The sequence below is a fragment of the Bos indicus genome, chromosome 5 (assembly GCF_029378745.1).
Source record: "Bos indicus isolate NIAB-ARS_2022 breed Sahiwal x Tharparkar chromosome 5, NIAB-ARS_B.indTharparkar_mat_pri_1.0, whole genome shotgun sequence".
NCBI lineage: Eukaryota > Metazoa > Chordata > Mammalia > Artiodactyla > Bovidae > Bos > Bos indicus.
In genome coordinates, this window is record NC_091764.1 from 70,890,944 (window position 1) to 70,912,492 (window position 21,549).

At 46.2% G+C, this 21,549-nt stretch overlaps 1 protein-coding gene across 3 annotated transcripts in view; it reads left to right on the plus strand.

Annotated features, from left to right (window-relative positions):
- Positions 1–21,549, plus strand: part of ABTB3 (ankyrin repeat and BTB domain containing 3) — a 332,144-nt gene that overhangs the window by 276,866 nt on the left and 33,729 nt on the right. Inside the window, exons 5-11 of one of the 3 annotated variants that reach the window (XM_019961247.2) lie at positions 1,235–1,400; positions 3,707–3,796; positions 5,739–5,840; positions 7,806–7,899; positions 8,016–8,151; positions 8,802–9,022; positions 10,751–10,929. In XM_019961247.2, coding sequence (XP_019816806.1) covers positions 1,235–1,400; positions 3,707–3,796; positions 5,739–5,840; positions 7,806–7,899; positions 8,016–8,151; positions 8,802–9,022; positions 10,751–10,929 — 988 coding nt within the window. The remainder of the gene's footprint in view (positions 1–1,234; positions 1,401–3,706; positions 3,797–5,738; positions 5,841–7,805; positions 7,900–8,015; positions 8,152–8,801; positions 9,023–10,750; positions 10,930–21,549) is intronic. The other 2 variants (XM_019961248.2, XM_019961249.2) reach the window with 2 other exon arrangements.

Here is a 21,549-nt window from a genome sequence, read left to right on the forward strand (position 1 = left end):
TACGCCTTTCTTGAATCCCTGACTCTCCTCCCTACACTTCCCTAAGCTGGCTCCCCGTGCCTCACTGGCTCGATTACTTTCTGGTGCATATTGCCACTAGGACTCTTATTTCATCTTGCCAGATTTCTGCCATGCTTCCACTTTGGAAGTAGAGACTCCAGGCCTTCCGTGTCCATTCAGCTAACATTTTTAATACCTCCACATACTGTGTGCTGTCTGGACCAGATGCAGAGACTTGTTAGACAGGGTATCTGCTCTCAAAAGTCCCCAGGCTGGAGGAGAATTTAAACAAGGAAAGAGGCAAACAGTATGAGTTGTGGTGAGGGGACAGGGTGACACAGCAGGTACCCAGGCCAGCTCTCCACAGACTGCCCTGGGCTCGCATCCCAGCTCCACTGCTTATCGGCTCTGTAGCCTTGGGTGAGTCCTATATCTGTGTCTGTTTCCCATGGTTAAAGGCGCGGGTGCTTCCCTTTTGAGGTTATGTGGGGAGTAAACGAATTAACTCATGTAAAGACTATACCAGAGAGCCTGCTGCTAAGTCACTTCAGTCGTGTCCAACTCTGTGTGACCCCATAGACGGTAGCCCACCAGGCTCCCCTGTCCCTGGGATTCTCCAGGCAAGAACACTGGAGTGGGTTGCCATTTCCTTCTCCAATGCATGAAAGTGAAAAGTGAAAGGGAAGTCGCTCAGTCGTGTCAGACTCTTCGAGACCCCATGGACTGCAGCCTACCAGGCTCCTCTGTCTATAGGGTTTTCCAGGCAAGAGTACTGGAGTGGGGTGCCATTGCCTTCTCCAATACTAGAGAGCCTAGCCTAGAGTATACAATCAGTAAATATTAGCCATGATTATTCTTAGCTCAGTATGCTGTGGGAGCAGAGGAGAGACAAGGCTAAGCGTCAGTTACAAAGCAGGAAGGATCAAGAGATATCCGTATTCTAACTGGAGCCTGTGTGTGTGTGCTAAGTCGCTTCAGTTGTGTCTGACTCTTTGCGACCCTGTGGACTGCAGCCCACCACTGTAGCCCACCAGGCTCTTCTGTCCATGGGTTTCTCCAAGCAAGAATACAGGAGTGAGTTGCCATGCCCTTATCCAGGAACTGGAGCCTAGAAATGAGCAATTGACATGAACAGCAAATGAAAAGTCTCCTTGGTGCTTCCTAACTCTGTGCTCTCCAAGGAACAGCCCTGATGAAGCCACGGCACCCAACTGACAATCTCTTCCTTCCTTAGGGCCGACGACTGCTTTTGCGCTTCTCGGAAGCTGGACGCAGTGGCCATCGAAGCCAAGTTTAAGCAGGACCTGGGTTTCCGGATGCTGAACTGTGGGCGGACAGACCTGGTGAAGCAGGCAGTGTCTCTCCTGGGGCCCGATGGGATCAACACCATGAGCGAACAGGTATGGGTCCTCCCAATGTCTGAATAGCCACCCCGCCTCCACCATATGCCCCGCCCTAGGGCAAGAGGGAAACAGCAGGCACTGAATAGAGGCTCCCTCTACTGGTGATGAAAAGTGATTTTTTTTGTTGTTGTTCCTATTGGTTTTTTTCCCTTAGTTTTTATTTTTTAAGTTTTTAAAATATCTTATAAAAGTATCCTTGTTCATCCTTATAGAAGTTTCACGTGATCATTGCAGCTGAAATGGAAAATAGAGAAAAATAGACTTATTCCAGAAAGGAAATAATGCCATCATCCAAATAACTATCATTTATATTTAGCATGTATCCTTCAAGTCCTTTTTCCGGCATGGTTAAAATTAGTTCTCTGCCGGCCTCTTAGTGCATCATGGAACTAATCCAAGCAGATTTTCACCAAACTTTCAGGATATGTTTAAGATACACAAAAGTCATTCTGAAGGACCCTAGGAGATACCTCAGAATTAGTCAGCCACCTCCCAAACCCCTAAAAGTGACGTCCAGAGAGCTTGTGTGTCTATTGGGGAGATGTCCCCGTGTGGGTGAAAGATGTCATGCGTGGAGAAAACAAACAGCAGCTTTCAATGTTAGCCCCAGATGGAAAATCACAAGACAGATGGAGCTGTTTCTCACATGAGCAGCTCATGCAGCAAGTTCCAGAGATGGGATATTAGCTAGTAATTTTTTTTTGAGCAACACCAATGGAGCCCTAATACACACACACACACACACATTATTTAAAAAAAAAAAAACAGGGATTTATTATATTTTTTCTTTTTTTCAGTATTTTATATTTAAGATACTTCATAATATCATTAAATATTCTCTTTAAAATCACTTCAAATGGATACATTGGCTCAGATGGTAAAGAATCTGCCTGCAATGTGGGCCAACTGGGTTCGATCCCTGGGTTGGGAAGATCCCCTGGAGAAGAAAATGCCAAGGCACTCCAGTATTCTTGCCCGGAGAATTCCATGGACAGAGAAGCCTGGGGGGCTACAGTCCATGGGGTCGCAAAGAGTCAGACACGAATGAGCAACTAACAAAGTGGTCATATTATTTGTTCAGTTAAACATAGTTCAGTTGTTGGATTGTTTCAAATTACTTAAATCAATAGTACTGAGAGAGATATACTCACTACTCAAGTCTTTGCTCAAATCTGATTATTTCATTAGAGAAATTTTTTAAAGTGGAAATAGTTGCTCAAATGCATCAATTTATCTTAAGGTCTTCAATCTCAAATTACTTCCTCAGGGACTGTTTCCTTGTACACACTCTCCAACTATTTATGTGTACCCTGTTAATCTTTTACTCTCTTTTGCTTGTTTTTCATTAGAGTTTAATTGGTTTTCTTCTTTATTTCAAAGTGCTCTTTACATATTAGGCATATAACCCTTTGTGATAATGTGACACATATGTCTCAATTTATTGTTTACCTCTTAATTTTGTTTATGTTTTCAATCTCACATCCTCAATGCTGTCAAGACTTTCTTTTGTGCTTTCTTCCATTACTTTATACCTTTTAGAAACAGATTCAGTTAGATGTCTTTTATGGTTTTAATTTTTTTCTCTACATTTCTAATCAAACTGTAAATGATTTGGTGTATGGTATGAGATAAGGCTCTAACTTTAACACTTTCCCACATAGCTTTCTTCACAGCACTGTTTATTGAAAAATCCACCCCTTACTTCCTGTTGGTTATGGTACTTTGTAATAAGCAGGAATCATGGGCAAATATGGAATTCCTGAAAATCATTCCTCATTCTCTTGCCTTTTGCTTGTAAATGATAATGTCAAAGCAGATGAGTGCTGGGGTCATATTCAGAGGCACCAATTTCATTTGACACTGACCAGCAGGCCGTACAGAGCAAAGACGACACTTGTTAAATCCTGACAGAGAAAATGCCATGGAAACAGTATTTACCGATCAGATAGCTTAGGGCTGATATTACAGAATCCAGAAAGTTCCTAAGAGGTTTCAGTTAAACCAGCCACTTGTTTTAGCAAACACTCTTAGATCTGTTGCACCCTAAGACACACAAACACACAAAATCCTCCAACTTAAGCCCAGATAAATGAAAAAAAAAAGACAATTTATGTTTCTCTTCTTGCTTTCATATTGGTTTTCAAAATATGGAGGATTGTAGGGCTGTACATTTACTTTAGAATGCTGGATTCGGAGAACAAGCGTAGTCTCTTTCACATGAGTAAGATTTTCCGTTTGTTATTGTCGAGTGACACAGCCACCTTGTAAACCTTTTCCGTTCTCTGGTTTTTAACTCACCGCAGGGCATGACCCCCCTGATGTACGCCTGTGTCCGTGGGGACGAGGCGATGGTTCAGATGCTGCTGGATGCCGGAGCTGACCTGAATGTGGAGGTGAGGGTACAGAGGGCTGCAGGGCCCCTGGGCCTGGCAGTCCCCGGGAAAGGCGAGCAAAGAGAGGGGGGCTTTCTCTCTCAAGAGCCACCACTGAGGGTGCTCAGTCCAGCAAATAGGTCAGACCAGCTGTTGGATTTCCTCCATCCATCCTGAGGCCCCAGCCCAACCAGACTCCAAGGAGCTGCCTGCAAGCATTTTTCATTTTAAAACAACCCATGCGGCTGCACAGAGCTCTAACTTTTCCCTTGGCTCAGCAATACCGAGTCTCTGATCCTTCCCACTGATCCATTCCTCCTGGGATCCGGCAGAGAGAGCTCTCCCGAACCACCAGCCCTTCCCACTGCCAAATACAAAGCTGATCCACGTCCCCTGTGACCCCCGGATCTTCCACCCTCCCTCACCGAATCCTGATTGGCCCACTCGGTTGGCCTGCTGAAGCCACGGATCTTAAAGCTAATTGCAGAGCTTCCTCAAGGCCGTGTGACATAGTGGAAAGCATGCCCCCACAGGCTTCAGAATTTGATACGTGGGTTCAAATTCTGAAACTGCCGCATCTTAGTAACTTGCTTTTCTGCTTGGGCGAGTAGTTTCACCTTCCTGAGCCACAGTGTTTCCCTTTGTGAAATGGGAGAATAATCATACCCATCTCAGACAGTTGTTGGAAGAAATAAATATAGAGGAGCATCAGTTTGGAATTCAGTTAATATTGGTTCCTCCCTCAGGGCTTATGATAGGTGAAATTATACTTCTTGATCATATTCTATGCTGTCTTAGGACCCACTCTCACTAAAAAGAGACATAAAACAACCGACTCTCTTCTAGCAGTTCAGAGGTTGGGAAGATTGATGGACTTGCTGAAGTGCTAACTCAGCCACTCCAGAAAACTTTTTTTTTAGTTCAAAATTAGATGCTCTTGTAGTCTTAGTACTGTGCTTTAAAAAAAAAAAAATGCTTTATATTCATCTGAGGAAAACAGGCAGTAGATATGGTTTTGGATCCAAAACCATGTGGGATCTTATAGGTTTTCAAGTATTGGGGATTTTTGTTCCCTGCTATGAATCCCCAAGCACCGTGCAGATCCCTGCAAGAGCTCCTCAGTTTTGGTCTCTGGTCCTCTAGCCCATCCCATAGCTCCCAGCTCAAGGTCCTTGCCTAACCAGTGATTAGTGAACTCGACTCTTCTGAAAGCAGCAGACATCACAGCTGTATGGCCCCGGGGATGTTTGGAAGAAAAGCCATGGATGGGTGACAGGCAATCCCACGGGGCCCTAACCTGTCTGTCCTGCAGCCTGTCTCTTGGTCTGGGGTGTTTTGAGGTCCCCATGTGGGAAGACCAATATCAGATTTTTCATTCGTGCCCAAGGAAGGTTTGTGCCTAGGTTTCCAGTAGCATGAGCGTCCTTGTCAACCAGGAAGCCAGCAGAAATATGAAATTAGGACAGTGTGGGAGGAGCTGTGACCAGGCAGTGATCTTTCTCCATCAGATGGGCGATGGTCTTGCTTGACTTGGAAGCTTGAAGCAGACCTCCCCTGGTGTGGGGTTTGCCACTGCCAAGAATTTCCCCTAAAGATGTGGATGTGATGGTGGCGGCCTCACCTGACATCCTATAGCTCTCAGAAGCCTGCCCTCCCTTAAGCAGGAAGAGGAGCCAGGCAGGTGAGCTGGTTCACTGTAGCCACCATTACAATTTTTTCAAGACTCCTTCGAGGTGGTCAGCAGTCACCCATTTAACTCTCTTCTAATGAGCAGCAAAGGAGTTTTTGTTGTGCACAGAGGATATAAAGTCACTACCCTGTATGTCTCCAGCATTGCCCAAGGCGCCTTCCAGGACATCCTCTGTACATCTCTAGCCCGCGTGCCCAGCCACAGATAGGTCAGATTTGCTAGTCTAAGTATTGTGAAGGTTACATTTTGAAAATAATTTCAATTTGTTTATAGGTTGTCAGTACTCCTCATAAATATCCATCCGTCCACCCTGAGACCCGCCATTGGACGGCTCTGACTTTTGCTGTGTTGCATGGACATATTCCTGTAGTTCAGGTATTAACGTATTTCCCTATCCACATCTGACATTTAATTGTACCTCTTTCATTACGCAAATCTGTACCTCTCCCGGCATGCCTATTCCCCCAGAGATTCATATTGGTTAATTGCAATGAAATGCAGCACATTCATATCATATGAATGAAAATACTATATGGAATGATCTATATGGCCTGGCTTTAACCAATATGAACTTATCACATACCTACATGCAGCCTTACACACAGAGTGGCAAACCTACCAAGTTGTTCCCAATGGCTCAAAGGTGGGGCCTGAGCTATGATTTTGTGGATTTTTTCATTTATACTTGTCATAACGTGAACCTAAGACGTGGCTGGTGTGAGACCTTAGAAACTTCCCTTAGGTGTGACCCCAGTGCTTGCATAGAGTCTAGGGGTTTCCAACCAGTGGAAAGAAGCAGCCGAGCCACCAAGGAAGTGGTTCCAAATGACACTTGCTTGGATCCCACTTATGGAGAATCCCACATAAGAGGTCTAGGGTAGGGTTTTCTTGTGTGTCTTCTGAAACAGATACCCAAATATGGAGAGATGTCCTCATCCAAGATCCTTTGGGCACATAAGTTGTTTTGCCCTCACCATTTCCGGTTGTTGTAGAGTTGGTATTCAATGGACAGCCATCCAGTATATTCTAGATCTTAAACTCGGTTCACTCTAGATCTTAAAACTTTACTTCATTGGAAAAAAGAGATCGGCACCCCCCAGTTCCCTGACCACATCTGGCCCCATAGTGAATGCTGAGTTTCAGGTACATCAGGAACTCCCCTCCTTTTATGTGGTCCAAGCCTCTTAGAATTACACAGAGCAGAAAATAGTATGTCAGGGACCCCTTGGCAATCTTGGAGTTCCATAGGAATCCTTTATTGTTTCCTAGGTCATGGGAATCCTTAACACACATCAAAGGCATGTTTCAGGAGGTTGAGCGTGTGACGTGTCACACCAAGAGCTGACTTCTGCCTGTAGAACATCATGACCAGCCCAGTCCTAGTAGAGGAATCTAAGAAAGAAAGGGTTGGAGGGTGGCCTAATGGATACGAATAACATCCCTTAACGTGCAGTGGCATCCCCAGCCTTTAAATCAGGAATAAGAGCAGCGGGCAGCCACACAAAGCCAAACGGAAGTCAGGTCACCTCTCTGCTGCAGGTGCACACATGATGGAGCACCAAGTAGGCAGCCCCTCCTGACTATGCCCTCAGGTAGTCCTGTGCAGGTAAAACAGGCATTTCCCCCTCATTTTACATCAGCAGTGCTGACAGCACATCACTGTGAGACCCGGCATGGACAGAATCTCCATTTTTAGGAAGCCCAGATATCCTAAAGAATGCACAGAATGGAGTCATACGCAGCAGCTCTCCTGGAAGCTCATTCTGCCACTTTATTCACTGATCTTGCTGGCCAGGAAGCTCAGCATTTGCTAAGCTGAGTTTCTAGGATGTTCCAGAAGGCATTCTTGTCCTGGTTGGCCCAGTGATCCCCAAAGTCCTTCAGAACTCTTAAGATTCTATGGTTCTAAGAGACCTCTCTAATACTCTGAGGCTTTTTGTCACTGATCCCCAGAGGAAGTTCTCTAGCAGTGTGGCGCCACAAACTTCTAGCTCAGTGCTTCTAGAAACGTTAATGTACATAGAAATCACCGGGAGAGCTTGTTGAAATGCAGATTCTAATCAGTTGTTCTGGGGTGGAGCCTGAGAACCCGCATTTCAAACAAACTCCCAGGGGATGCTGGTGCTACCGTCCATGGACCACAATTTGAGCGATTTGAGTGGTCTGAGGCCCTAGGAGATGTGAGAGGCTCTCAGTTCACCCTCTGAGGTGCAGTTGCCCTCCCCCTGTGCACGTGGTCATGGACCCAGAGGACAGCAGGAACATTGGCACCACACTGATTTCCACCAGCTTTTCCTGGCATGTCCTTTAAACATCTCAATGGCCACTCTTCCTCCACAGCTCCTCCTAGACGCTGGGGCCAAGGTGGAGGGCTCTGTGGAGCACGGCGAGGAGAACTACTCAGAAACGCCCCTCCAGCTTGCAGCCGCCGTAGGTAAGAGTCTCTGATGCTCGTCCAAGCCAAGGGGCTCTAGCACCCTGTCCCTTGATGTGTCTGTGACTGTGTGTTTGCTTGATTCTCTTATCAAACCCCCTTCTCTGGGCTTGCAGGAAATTTTGAACTGGTTAGTTTGCTGTTGGAGCGAGGCGCGGACCCCCTGATAGGAACCATGTACAGGAATGGAATTTCTACCACCCCCCAGGGTGATATGAACTCTTTCAGCCAGGCCGCAGCCCATGGACACAGGTAGGCTAGGATGGGCCATGAGGTCCCAAGTGGTGCTTGTTAAAAATGCAGATTCCCAGGCCTACCCCAGACTCACTGCATCTCTGGATGTGGGGCCCAGAGGCAGTCCAGGCCTGGCCAACTTCACACATTGCACGTCCACGGGTCCTTCCCCAACCGGCTTTCATCTCACAGATGTCACTCTTTGCCAGTGTTGGTCAGAGTTCATCACATCACCTGTTACGAAGTGAGAAGAATCCATTTAAAGAATAATAAAACCTCTCATGTTTGGTTACTTCCCATCTACATTTCCTTCAGGATTTACCCCATCAGATTTTACTACGCGCAACCCCAAATGAAGCAAATTCACCATGGGGGGAGTGCAGGCAGACTGTTAAAAAGGCAGAGTTCTAGAACCTTCTAGATATTTGGGGAAAGCACTTAGCCCAAGTCATCCTCAAGGAAACGCAGCCAGTCCCACCCCACCATCTGCTCCAGCCACAACCAGTAGTGCCCTGGTCACACCTCTGAAACCACCACCCCAGAGTTGTCCCGTTCTTCTTTTGTCCCACGTTGAGAGGGTTCCCCACATCCCCCGCCCCGCCCCGCCCCCACCCTGGCACAGCCCTTGCATCTCTGAGTGTCTTCCTCTCTGGGTTTATGATTGACAGGAATGTGTTCCGCAAACTGCTCGCTCAGCCAGAGAAGGAGAAGAGTGATATCCTGTCCCTGGAGGAGATTCTGGCTGAGGGGACTGACCTGGCAGAGACAGCCCCGCCCCCCCTGTGCGCCAGCCGCAACAGCAAGGCGAAACTCAGAGCCCTGAGGGAGGCCATGTATCACAGCGCTGAGCATGGCTACGTGGATGTCACAATTGATATCAGGAGCATAGGTCAGTCTGGGGGCCTTCCACCACTGGGCACGGTGCATCCACCCAGCTCCAGGTCACATACCCACATGCGCGTGCACACACACACATATGCACGCACATACATGCACACACCCCTGTGCACACACCCCTTGCAGCTCAGGGAACTTCTCGTTTGCTGGTTGGAGCACTTCTGGGCTAAGGCCCCACATGGTCCCCATGGACAGCAGCATTCTGCCGGCCCCAGAAACCCATCCTCAAGGCACCCTTCCACGATTCCCAAACCCTGGACCCTGAGTTAGGAATCCGAATCACCTGGGGAGCTTGTCTGAATACAGATTGCCAGGCCCTACACCCAGAGGCTCTGCTGTCGAGGGTCTGGATGGATAAAGGCTGGAAATCTTTATATTTAACAATCATCCCAGGTGGTTCCCAGTGGTTGGAGAATCGCTGCCTGAGAGCACTCAGATCCATGAAGCAGCTGCTAGCATCAGCTAGGATGAGGGCATCCGGTCCCTAGTGGGACTCCCCCGACTACAGGAGCAAAGCCATGCCAAAGGAAAAGTTGGGTGTCTCTCCCTTGAGCAGGCTAGCCCAGGGCCATCTCTTCCATGCATCTGGGGAATGGGCTAGCCCAGCCCTCACCCAGCTAATGGCACCAGCCCTGCCCAGAAACAGCAGGGCGGAGCAAGGGCTGCAAGCACAGGGTGTAGCAGGTCAGGCAGGCTGAGGCCTCCAGTGCTATTCTGGAAACTTGTCTCTCTCGGAGAGTGGCTGTTGAGTATGGGGGATATTATACCATTCCCCTGGCAACCTGTGTAGCTGGATTCTGAGGCTCAAGACTCTGAATGGTGCATTTATAAGCAGTACCAGGTGCCCCAGCCTCACGGTGGGGGGAGAAGCGAGTCACAGCCATCAGCTGCTGGAGAGATTTCTATTAAGGGAGGAAGACCTGATGAAGTGCCTGCAGATGGAAATGTTTTGCACACGGCAGCGGTATCCTCCTGTGTCTTCATATTCAAATGGAAATGCCCTCCCTGGCCAGAGCAGCTGACAGTGAGATCCACTGTGGGTTTCACCAGCTTGAAGCTCTGGGCATGGAGGCAGAGGGGATGGGGAAGGAAGAGGTCAGAACTCAGAAGGCTGCAGTCTGCATTACAGTTTCAATATTCTACATGGTGATTATACTTTGTAAACTATGTAGCCCCTAATATGGAGAAGGCAATGGCACCCCACTCCAGTACTCTTGCCTGGAAAATCCCATGGACGGAGGAGCCTGGTAGGCTGCAGTCCATGGGGTCGCTAACAGTCAGACAACGACTGAGCGACTTCTCTTTCACTTTTCACTTTCATGCATTGGAGAAGGAAATGGCAACCCACTCCAGTGTTCTTGCCTGGAGAATCTCAGGGACGGGGCAGCCTGGTGGGCTGCCGTCTATGGGGTTGCACAGAGTCGGACACGACTGAAGCGACTTAGCAGCAGCAGCAGCAGCAGCCCCTAATAACACGAGGAGTGTGTACAACTAGATACCCATAGTTAACGGACTCAAATTATGACCTTTAATTTTAACTTCTGCAAGTCTTTGGGAAAGAAGAAACAAAACAGCTCTGACTCTATGCAATGAAAGGCAGTCTCTTGGTCTCATGATCTGGTAATGTCCTCAGGAAAGGCCAGCTTCCACATAAAAACACGCCTTCTCCTCTGGTTGTTGTCTGCCCTCCCCTCCCTCACCCCGCCCTCCCCCTTTCCAGGTGTCCCGTGGACCCTGCACACGTGGCTGGAGTCTTTGCGGATTGCCTTCCAGCAGCACCGCAGACCTCTCATTCAGTGCCTGTTGAAGGAGTTCAAGACCATTCAGGAGGAAGAGTACACGGAGGAGCTGGTCACCCAGGGCCTGCCCCTGATGTTTGAGATCTTGAAGGCCAGCAAGGTACGAGGGGCTCCTGTGGGCAGAGAGCACAGCCGGGGGGTTCTGATCTTGGCCTTCCTGCCCCTCGGGTGGGAACCCTGCAGTCACTGCTCTGGTGCACTGGTCTGGTACCCTGGCTGCTTACAGCTGCTTGTGCGGCCACTCACAAGGCACCTGCTCTGCTGAGCACATGTTCCGTCCCAGGCACTTGGGCACATGGGACAAAGTAAAGGATACCTTGCAGCCAGGGAACTTGCACAAAAGTGGGGGTGCTACAGCCCAAGGGTACCTGAGGTGGCTTGTGAAACAGTGTTAAGTTGGGTGGCAAAGGCTCTGAGGAGTGTGGGAAGGTTGGGGGAAGGTGTCACTGAGATGCTGAGACCAGGGCGGGCCTGGACAGACAGTAGGACATAGGACATTGGGAATTCAAGGGGAAGAGGGAAATGGGTGTAACTGCCTTGGATGCAGACCCCACAGGGGTCCCTGGAAAGCCAGGCCCCAAGAAGGCTTTTCAAGTCTGAGGACAGCACGTGCCTAGCCCTTAAGGCTCACTCACCCATTCTTCAAGGGCCCCTGCGTTTCTGTTGACACTTCGTTCCCAGCATCGGGAAAATGCTGCAACCCCTGCACAACAGGTCCTTCTAAGACCTGTGGAGGCTGTGAAGTGTCAGGGAATTAGGCCTCTGAACCAAAAGGGCTGCATGGATTTCCCTGCCAGAGGCGGGAGGGGAGTGTGGAGCAGCCTGCTCTGTAGGGTGTGGGGGACGGCCCACAGCAAAGCCCCGGCAACATGTCCTGCTGATTTCTGAGCCTCGGAGCACCTGGCCCAGAGTCCAGTGTGGGTCCCTTCAGTTATTCTCATTAGCACCAGAGACTTAGGGGCCCCTGTGGGCTGGATATGTGCCTGATGTCAAGCCCCACTTAGACCCAGAATGGGAGCAGGTGTGCCAGGCCTCAGGTAATGAGCCTCAGCGATTCCACTAAGAGCAGAACCCACTGGAAGCATTTCAAAACCAAACTCTCCCTGCCCCTCAGCCCTCACCCATCCCCCCAGCTTGAAAAGAAATAAATAGATAAGCCCTGAAATTACCTAAGAGGCCACCTTAGTGAAAAACATTGCTGGGTCTGTTCCCAGGGTCTGGTGTTGTAATTGGTTTTTGGTTTGGTTTTGTTTTTTTTTTTTTCCTTCTATGGGCTGTAATAGGAATTCCAGAAATTACTAAGGCCTGCTGTGTATTAAGGAGACCTACTCTATGGATTTTTAAAGTAAATTTATTTTGAAGTATGGCATACATCAGGAAAGTGCCCAGGTCATAGCTGTGGAGTCTAATGAATTTTCACAAGGCAAACTTACCTGTGTGATCAGCTTCTGGACCAAGAAACAGAACACTGCTAGCACTCCCGCAGGTGCCTTGGGTCCCACTCAACCACTACCCGCCCCCGCAACGGGCACCCAGCAGCAGCTGATGGCAGTAGCTAGAGGCCTAAAAGAAAGGAGGGAGGGGCCTTTGGCAGGAGACATGGACTGGAGCGGGCTTCCCAGGTGGCACTAGTGGTAAAGAACCTGCCTGCCAATGCAAGAGACTTAAGAGACGGGGGTTCAGTTCCTGGGTTGGGAAGATCCCCTGGAGGAGGGCATGGCAACCCACTCCAATATTCTTGCCTGGAGATTCCCATGGATGAAAGAGCCCAGCAGGCTACGATCCGTGGGGTCGCACGGAGTTGGACACGACTGAAGTGACTTAACCCACACACATGCACGTGTACTAGAGCCTGCTCCGTCCAGCTGTCCTGATCTTGGAGGGGACGGGGAGCCAGGGATGGGGCAGGAGCACTCATGGTCAGGAGACGACAGTCTGGGAAAAGGCACATTCAAGAGTCAGGTTTGCCCTATATGACCAACAGGAAAGCCCATCTATGTCTGTAACATATATATATGAGTGTCCATATTAAATAGGTGGCTCAGTTGTAAAGAGTCCACCTGTCAATGCAGGAGATGCAGGTTCGATCCTTGGGTTGCAAAGATCCCCTAGAGAAGGAAAACCCACTCCAGTATTCTTGCTGGGATAATCCCACAAACAGAAGAGCCTAGCAGGCTACAGTCCATGAGATCACAGACAGTCAGACATGACTGAGCACATATGCACAACAAGGGTGTCCATAGCAATGTTACCTGTGATAGGAAAAAATTGGGAACACCTCCAATACCCATTAACGTAGAATGGGCAAATAAATTGTAAATTCACAGCATGCTTGGTACTAAGTCGTTTCAGCCGTGTCTGACTCTTTACACGCCTATGGACTGTAGTCCACCAGACTCCTCTGTTCATGGGATTCTGCAGGCAAGGATGCTGGAGTGGGTTGCCATGCCCTCCTCCAGTATATTCACTGCATGAAATAATAAACAAAAATGTTTTTTTTTTTTAAAGTCAGGTTTTCCCTAACGGGGGAGAGGTGGGAATGGGGGTGGTCAATGGCAACCCCTACTGGTGAATTGTGGTATTTTTTTAACACCAAAAACATTTCACATTGAGGTATAACCAATTAACAATAACAATTCGCTTTCAGGTGAATAGCGGAGGGACTCAGCCATACGTGTACATGTATCCATTATCCCCCAAACCTCCCTCCCATCCAGGCTACCACATAACATTGAGCAGAGTTCCATATGCTATACAATAGGTCTTTGTTGGTTATCCATTTTAAATCTAGCAGTGTGTACATGACCTTCCCAAAATGGAAGCAACCTATGTTGCTTTGACAGACGTCAATGTCCATTGACAGACGAATGAATAAAGAAGATGTGGTACATATATACAATGGAGTATTATTCAGCCATTAAAAAGAGTGAAATAATGCCATTTGTGGCAACATGGATGGGCCTAAAGAGTGTCATAGTGAGTGAAGTAACTCAGAGAAGGAGAAATACCATATTACATCCCTTGTATGTGGACTCTAAGAAGAAATTACACAAATGAACTGACAAAACAGAAGGAGACTCACAGACTGTTAGGGACTTTGGGAGATGTGGTATTAATACTGACTCAGTTCAGTTCAGTCACTCAGTCATGTCCAGCACTTTGCAACCCCATGAACTACAGCATGCCAGGCTTCCCTGTCCAGCACCAACTCCTGGAGCCTACTCAAACTCATGTCCATCGAGTCAGTGATGCCATCCAACCATCTCATCCTCCATCATCCCCTTCTCCTCCTGCCTTCAGTCTTTCCCAGCATCAGGGTCTTTTCCAATGATTCAGTTCTTTGCATCAGGTGGTCAAAGTATTGGAGCTTCAGCATCAGTCCTTCCAATTAATATTTAGGACTGATTTCCTTTACAATTGACTGGTTTGATCTCCTTGCAGTCCAAGGGACTCTCAAGAGTCTTCTCCAACACCACAGTTCTACAGAGGGCAAAAAAGAGGTGATCAGTTTCTGGTGGCTACAGGGTGAAGTCAAGCATTCTCCAAGCACAGTGATATTCCTGTGGTCAGAAGATGTCTGGAGAGAGATGATGGCAGAGAGTTGAGAAGGTGCTGCAAAGCTCTGCCCTCAGAAAGTATCCTCTTGGAAGGCATGAGTAGCAATGCATTGTTCCTGCTCTCTCCACTAATAAATTCGTGTTCAGATCATGTCTGCTGCTCTGTGTGAACAAACATCTGGTTCTATCAGAGTAGTGAACAAGAATATAGAATTCCTGTAAATATTAATAAATCCACTTTGCAGTCAACTCGGAGAATCATAGCCATCCGGTCAAGTGAAGCGGATGCTTTCTCCCCATCTTTGACGCGTGCTTGGTCAGATGTTACTTGACATCTGGTTGCAGATGTGCTTTTTTGCTCCCACTTCTATTCATTTATTTATTTGGCTGCACCAGGTCTTAGTGGCTGCACACAGGATCTTCGATCTTCGTTGTGGCATATAGGATCTACTTCCCTGACCAGGGATCAACCAGGGGACCCCTGCATTAGGAGCATGGAGTCTTAGCCACTGGACCACCGAAGAAGTCCCATCCCCACTTCTAAATTTTATCTTTAAATATCTAAAGAATTCAGTTTCTCTAGATTTCCCTAGGAGTAGAACAATGCAGTCATTGTTTAAAAATAGGTCTGTTCAAAGAGAGCTTCTGGCCATTTCTCGCATACATAATTCTTCTGGACGTTTATCCATTCCATAGCCATGAGTGCCCACTAGGCTACAGCAGTGGTGGGATGTTCTTCACCCTCCTGGAGCTTACTGTGTCCAGGGAAGGGGCAGACCCACAGAAAGCAAGGACATAAATCAGCAAAAGAGGGTGAAAGCAAGATAAATGCTATGAAAAAAAAAAAAATGATCTTGGACAATAATGTAGTCTCCGGGGGGTGGGGCAGGCAAGGTCTAATCTAGACAGGATGATAAGAAAAGTCTCCCAGAGGAGGTAGTGTGTGAACAACCACCTAAGTGAGGAAAAGCTGCCAGCCACACACAGGCCTGGAGCAAAAGCACTCCACTCGGGGGGATCGGGAACCTGGAGGAGTGAAGTTACTGGTGGGAATGTGCCTGGTGTGCTGGAGTGCCTGGAAGTGGAGGGACGCAGGAGGAAGTGTGAGAGGTGAAGTCAGACTTCGGGCCTTTCTCCAGGGTGCACTTGGGTTTTCCTCCACGTGCACTGAATAGAACACCACTGGGGACTTTAGCCAAGGGCAAGATGTGAACTATGCAGCTTTTTTTTTTTTTCCCTTGTGACTTGTACACTTTTTAAGTTTTATTTCCCCACTTTTTAAAAATTTACCTTGTGTAAATTAAACTTTTTATTTTGAGACAGTTGTAGATTCTCATGCAGTTGTAAGAAAACATACAGAGAGATTACTTTGCTTCCCCCACTGACAGTATCTTGCAAAATGACAGTTAAATGTCACAACCAAGATACTGACATGGTACTGTCAACATGCAGAAAATTTCCATCACCCTAAGGCTCCCTCGAATTGCTCTTTTTTTTTTTTGGCTTGGGGATCTTAGTTCCCTGACCAGGAATCAAGCCCAGGTCCCTTGCAGTGGAAGTGCAGAGTCTTAACCACTGGACGCCAAGGAAGTCCTTCTTTTTTTCTTTTTTTTTTTTTTCATGTTGCTCTTTTCTAGCTACCCCCATATCCTTCTGCCCCAACTCCCTCTTTATGCTCCGGTAACCACTAATCTCGGAGAAGGCAATGGCACCCCACTCCAGTACTCTTGCCTGGGAAATCCCATGGACAGAGGAGCCTGGTGGGCTGCAGTCCATGGGGTCACTAAGAGTCAGACACGACTGAGCGACTTCCCTTTCACTTTTCACTTTCCTGCATTGGAGAAGGAAATGGCAACCCACTCCAGTGTTCTTGCCTGGAGAATCCCAGGGACGGGGGAGCCTGGTGGGCTGCCGTTTAGGGGGTCGCACAGAGTCAAACACGTCTGAAGCGACTTAGCAGCAGTAGCAGCAGCAGCAGCAACCACTAATCTGGTCTCCATTTCTCTAATCTTGTCATTTCAAGAATATGATTTAAATGGAATCATACAGTAGGTAACTTTTTAGGACTGGATTTTTCTCACTCAGTATACTTCTCTGAAGGTTCTCCCAGGTCATCGCATGTGTTGGTAGTTTGTTTCTTCCTGTTGCTGCCTAGGACTCTATGGTGTGGCCTGATCGCAGTTTATTAACCACTCACCCACTGAAGGACATCTGAGTTGTTTCCAGTTTTGAGCTATTACAAATAAAGCTGCTATAACATTCCAGCACAGGTGTTTGATGTGAATATGTCTTCATTTCTCTGGGATAAATGCTCAGGAGTGCAATTTCTGGGTTGTATGGTAGTTGCATATTTAGTTTCTAAAGACGCTGCTGAACTGTTTTTGAGACAGGCTGCACCATTTTACATTCCCACCAGCAAAATATGAGTAATGAAGTTTCTCCACAGTCTCGATGTTTGGTGCTATTGCTATCTTTTTATTTTAGCCATTCTGTTAGATGTGTAAGTGGTATCTCATTGTGGTTTTAATTTGCATTTCCCTAAATGGCTAATGATGTTCAACATATTTTCATGTGTTTTTTTTTTTGCCATCTGTATATGCTCTTCAGTGAAATGTCTGTGTCCTTTGCCTATGTTCTAATTAAACTGGTTTTTCACTGTTGAATGTTGAAAGTTCTTTGTAAATTCTAGAAAATAATCTCTTGTCAGATATATGGTTTGCAAATACTTTCTTTCTCCCACTCAGTAGCTTATCTTTTTATCCTCTTAACAGGGTCTTTTATAGAGCTTTTAATTTTAAGGAAGTCCAATTTTAGTTTTTCCTTCTGTGGAGATTCTGCTTTTGGTATCAAGTATCAGAACGCTTTATTGTCATTCAGTTGCTAAGTTGTGACTGACTCTTTGCAACCCCGTGGACTGCAATGCGCCAGGCTTCTCTGTCCTTCACTAACTCTCAGGGCTTGCTCAAACTCATGTCCATTGGAGTCAGTGAATCCATCCAATCATCTCATCCTCTGTCGCCCCCTTCTCCTCCTGCCCTCAATCTTTCCCAGCATCAGGATCTTTTCCAGTGAGTCAGCTCTTCGCATCAAGTAGCCAAAGTATTGGAGCTTCAGCATCAGTCCTTCCAATGAATATTCAGGGTTGATTTCCTTTAGGATCGACTGATTTGATCTCCTTGCTGTCCAAGGGACTCTCAAGAGTCTTCTCTGACACCACAATTCAAAAACATCAATTCTTTGGCTCTCAGCCTTCTTTATGGTCCAACTCTCACATCCATACATGACTACTGGAAAAACCATAGCGTTAACTGTATGTACCTTTGTAAGCAAAGTGATGTCTCTGCTTTTTAATATACTGTCTAGATTTGTCATAGCTTTTCTTCCAAGGAGCAAGCATCTTTTTAATTTTGTGGCTGCAGTCACCATCTGCAGTGATTTTGGAGCCCAAGAAAATAAAATATCTCACTGTTTCCATTGTTTCTTCATCTATTTGCCATGAAGTGATGGGACTGGATGCCATGATCTTCATTTTTTGAATGTTGAGTTTTAAGCCAGATTTTTCACTCTCCTCTTTCACCCTCATCAAGAGGCTCTTTAGTTCCTCTTCATTTTCTGCCATTAGAGTGGTATCATCTGCAACTACAAAGTTGTTGATATTTCTCTCAGCAAGCTAGATTCCAACTTGTGATTCATCCAGCTGCTTTGCCTAGCCCAAATCTTGAAGGTCTCCTCCTCATTTTTTTTTCTAGAAGCTTTATAGTTTCATGTTTTACATTTAAGACTGTGGTTTATTTCATCTTGAGTTAATTTTTGCGTGAGGTGTGGGACTTTGATCAAAGTTGCTGTTTTGTTTTTGCTTTGCCAGTGGAGGTTCACTTGCTCCAGCATCTTTGTTGAAAAGACTCTTTCATCAATTACTTTTACACCTTTGTTAAGTCAGTTGGGCATATTTGTGTGGGTCTGTTCCTGGGATTTCCATTCTGTTCCGTTGATCTGTGTGTCTGTCACTCCACCATTACCACAGCTTTTTTTTTTTTTGATCCGTGCCATGTGGCTGTAGCTTAGTTCCCAGACCAGGGATCAAACCCGTGCCCTCTGCAGTAGAAGCTCAGAGTCTTTACCCCTGGACTGTCGGGGAAGTCCCCACGCACGGTCTTGATTACTGTAGCTAAAAAATAAATCTTGAAATTGGGTAAATTGTTTCCTCCCGTGTTATTCTTTTATGAAATGAATTCATATTCTTTGCCTTCTATGTAAATTTTAGAACAAATTTGTTAGTTTGTGTCTTCTCTCTCTACTACTCTTCTGTCTTAAGTTATCTTTATTATTTGTTTCTTTGGGGTTTTTTTTCTGACTTTTTTTTTTTCCAGATTTTTTGGGTAGAAGCTTGAGATTTTTCCTTTTTTTCTTTTATGTACATTTGATACTGTACATATCTTTCTCAGCACTACTCTGGCTGTGTACCATCGAATTTGATATGTTTTATTCTCATTTTCATTCAGTTCAGTGTGTTTTTTACTTCCCTTGGAACTTCCTTTTTGACTTATGAATTATTTAGAAATGTGTTATTTAGTTTCCAATTGTTTGGAGATTTTTCTCTTATCTTTCTGTTATTGATTCCTAGGTTGATTCCATTGTGGTCAGAGAACATTCTGTATTATTTCAATCCTTTTAAAATGTTGAGGCTGGTTTTATGAACCAGGATATAGTCTATCTAGGTATATGTTTCATGGGCACTTAAAAAGACTGGTTTTGGGAATTCCCTGGTGGTCCAGTGGTTAGGATTCGGTGCTTTCACTGGCAGGACCTGGGTTTGGGCGTCGGATCCCTCAGGGAACTTAAATCCCAAAAGCTGTGCGGCATGGCCAAAGGAAAAAGGACTGTTTTCTGCCATTGTTGACTGCAGTGTTCTGTAACTGTTGATAAGACCCTGTTGGTTGATGATGATGGTGAGTTCTTCCATATCCTACAGATTTTCTGTCTCATTATTTATTCCATCAGTTGAGAGAGGAATAGTAAAATCTCCAACCATGATTGTGGATTTGTCTGTTTCTTCTTTTGGTTCTATCAATTTTTGATTCACATATTTTGCAAATCTGTTGTTCAGTGCATGCACATTTAGGACTGCAACATCTTCTCCGTAAATTAACGCTTTTATCATTTTATAATGCCTTTCTCTCTTCTGCTAGTTTTTTTGCTCTGAAATCTACATTATCTAATATTAATATAGCCTCTCCTGCTTTCCTTTGATTAATGTTCATGCGATATATATTTTTCCATCCTTCATTCTCAACTTCCCTGTTTTATTAGATTTGAAGTGACTTTCTTATAACAAGCATATAGTTGGGCTTTTCATCCACTCTTCCAATCTCTTTTAATTGGTATATTGAGACCTTTTATATTTTATTCAATTATCACTACTTTAGGGCTTATATCTGCCATCTTACTTTTTGTTTTCTGTTTGGTCTCTCTGTCTTTTCTTTTTCTGCCTTCCTGTGGACTACGTGAACATTTTAAAATCCCCTGCTGCCCTGGAGGCTTGAGCCTTGTGGCCCTTTGAGCTAAAAGCTCCAAGTTTAAATGTGTCACTCAGAGGAGAGTGTCCCCATCTGTCCCAGCACAGCCACCCCACCCTCTCCTGCTCCAGAAAACGGTGAGCCTCAGGCTTGGTTAATTCCATCTGCTGTCTTCAGGTTTGGGTCCAGAGTTAACCAAACCCATAGGTTAACCCAGTTCACTGCCTGAAACTGACCATCTCACCTCACCAGAGCTGTTAACTGAGACTGATGACAGCATGCCAGGGAAGCAAAGGGAATTATCCCAACAACCTCACTGCTTGGAGGAGGCACAGAGAAGCATGCATAGCAGACACCTTGACAAACAGATGAGTTCAAAGACATAGTGATGGGTCTTCTCTGAAGGCTCTTGTCTCTGAAAGAGAAGCAGCCAGAAAGTCTTGGAAACGGCAGCATCTTTGGAGCTGGCATCACCATCATCCCTCACACAGTGCCCATCCCTCGGGACCTAGGCAGCACCCGGCACTTAGCAGATGCTCAATGAGTATTTGAAGAAAGAATTTATGAATGGATGAACGCATGGCTTAGTGCATGGGGGAAGGGGTACATTTGTGAAAACTTTGGGGGATGAATAAGTCAAGCCTACGGAACTGTTGGTGAACTGTCTTCTTTCCCTTTCTTTCCTGAATGTATAGTGCTTTCATCATTTCCCCATTTCCTCACTGGAGCAGATTCTTTTAATAGTATACTTCATTTTTGGAATGACTTTAGATTTATAGGAAAATAGAGAAGATAGCACAGAGAGTTCCCATAGAAGTCCTCACCTGCTTCCTATTATTAACATCCTGTGTTAGTGTGGTATGTTCATTGTAACAGTGAACCAACATGGATTTGTTATTGTTAGCTCAGTGTTAGTCGCTCAGTAGCGTCTGACTCTTTGCGACCCCACGGACTATAGACCTCCAGGCTCCTCTGTCCATGGAAGAATACTGGAGTGGGTTGCCATTTCCTTCTCCAATTGTTAGCTAAACCCCATACTTTATTGCTATTTTCTCCGTATCCAGTGTCTTTTTCTGCTCTGGGACCCCATCCAGGACACCGTGTTACATTTAGCTGTCATACCTCTTTAGGCCACTCTTGGCTGAGACAGTATCCCAGCCTTTCCTTGTTTTTTCCTTGTGTGTGTTGGTTTTTTAAGATTTTTTTGTGTGGATAATTTAAGTCTCTATTGGACTTGTTACAGTATTGCTTCTGTTTTATGTTTTGGTTTTTTGGCCCTAAGGCATGTGGGAATCTCAGCTCCCTGACCAGGGATCCCCTGCACCCCCTGCACTGGAAGGTGAACTCTTAACCACTGGGCCTCCAGGGAAGTCCCAGACTTTCCTTGTTTTTGATGACCTTTTTTGGGAAGTGTTGGTCACTATTTTATAGGCTGCCCCTCTAGTGGAATAGGCATTGATTGTCTCATGATTTAGACTGAGGTCATGAGTTTGGGGAGGATGACCTCAGAAGTAAAGTGCCTTTCTTATCACATCAAGGGTACATGTTATCAGTGTGACTCATCACTGGAGAAGATGACCTTGATCACCTGGCTGATGCTGTGTTTGCCAAATTTCTCCACTGCAAACTTACTCTCCCCTTCCTCTC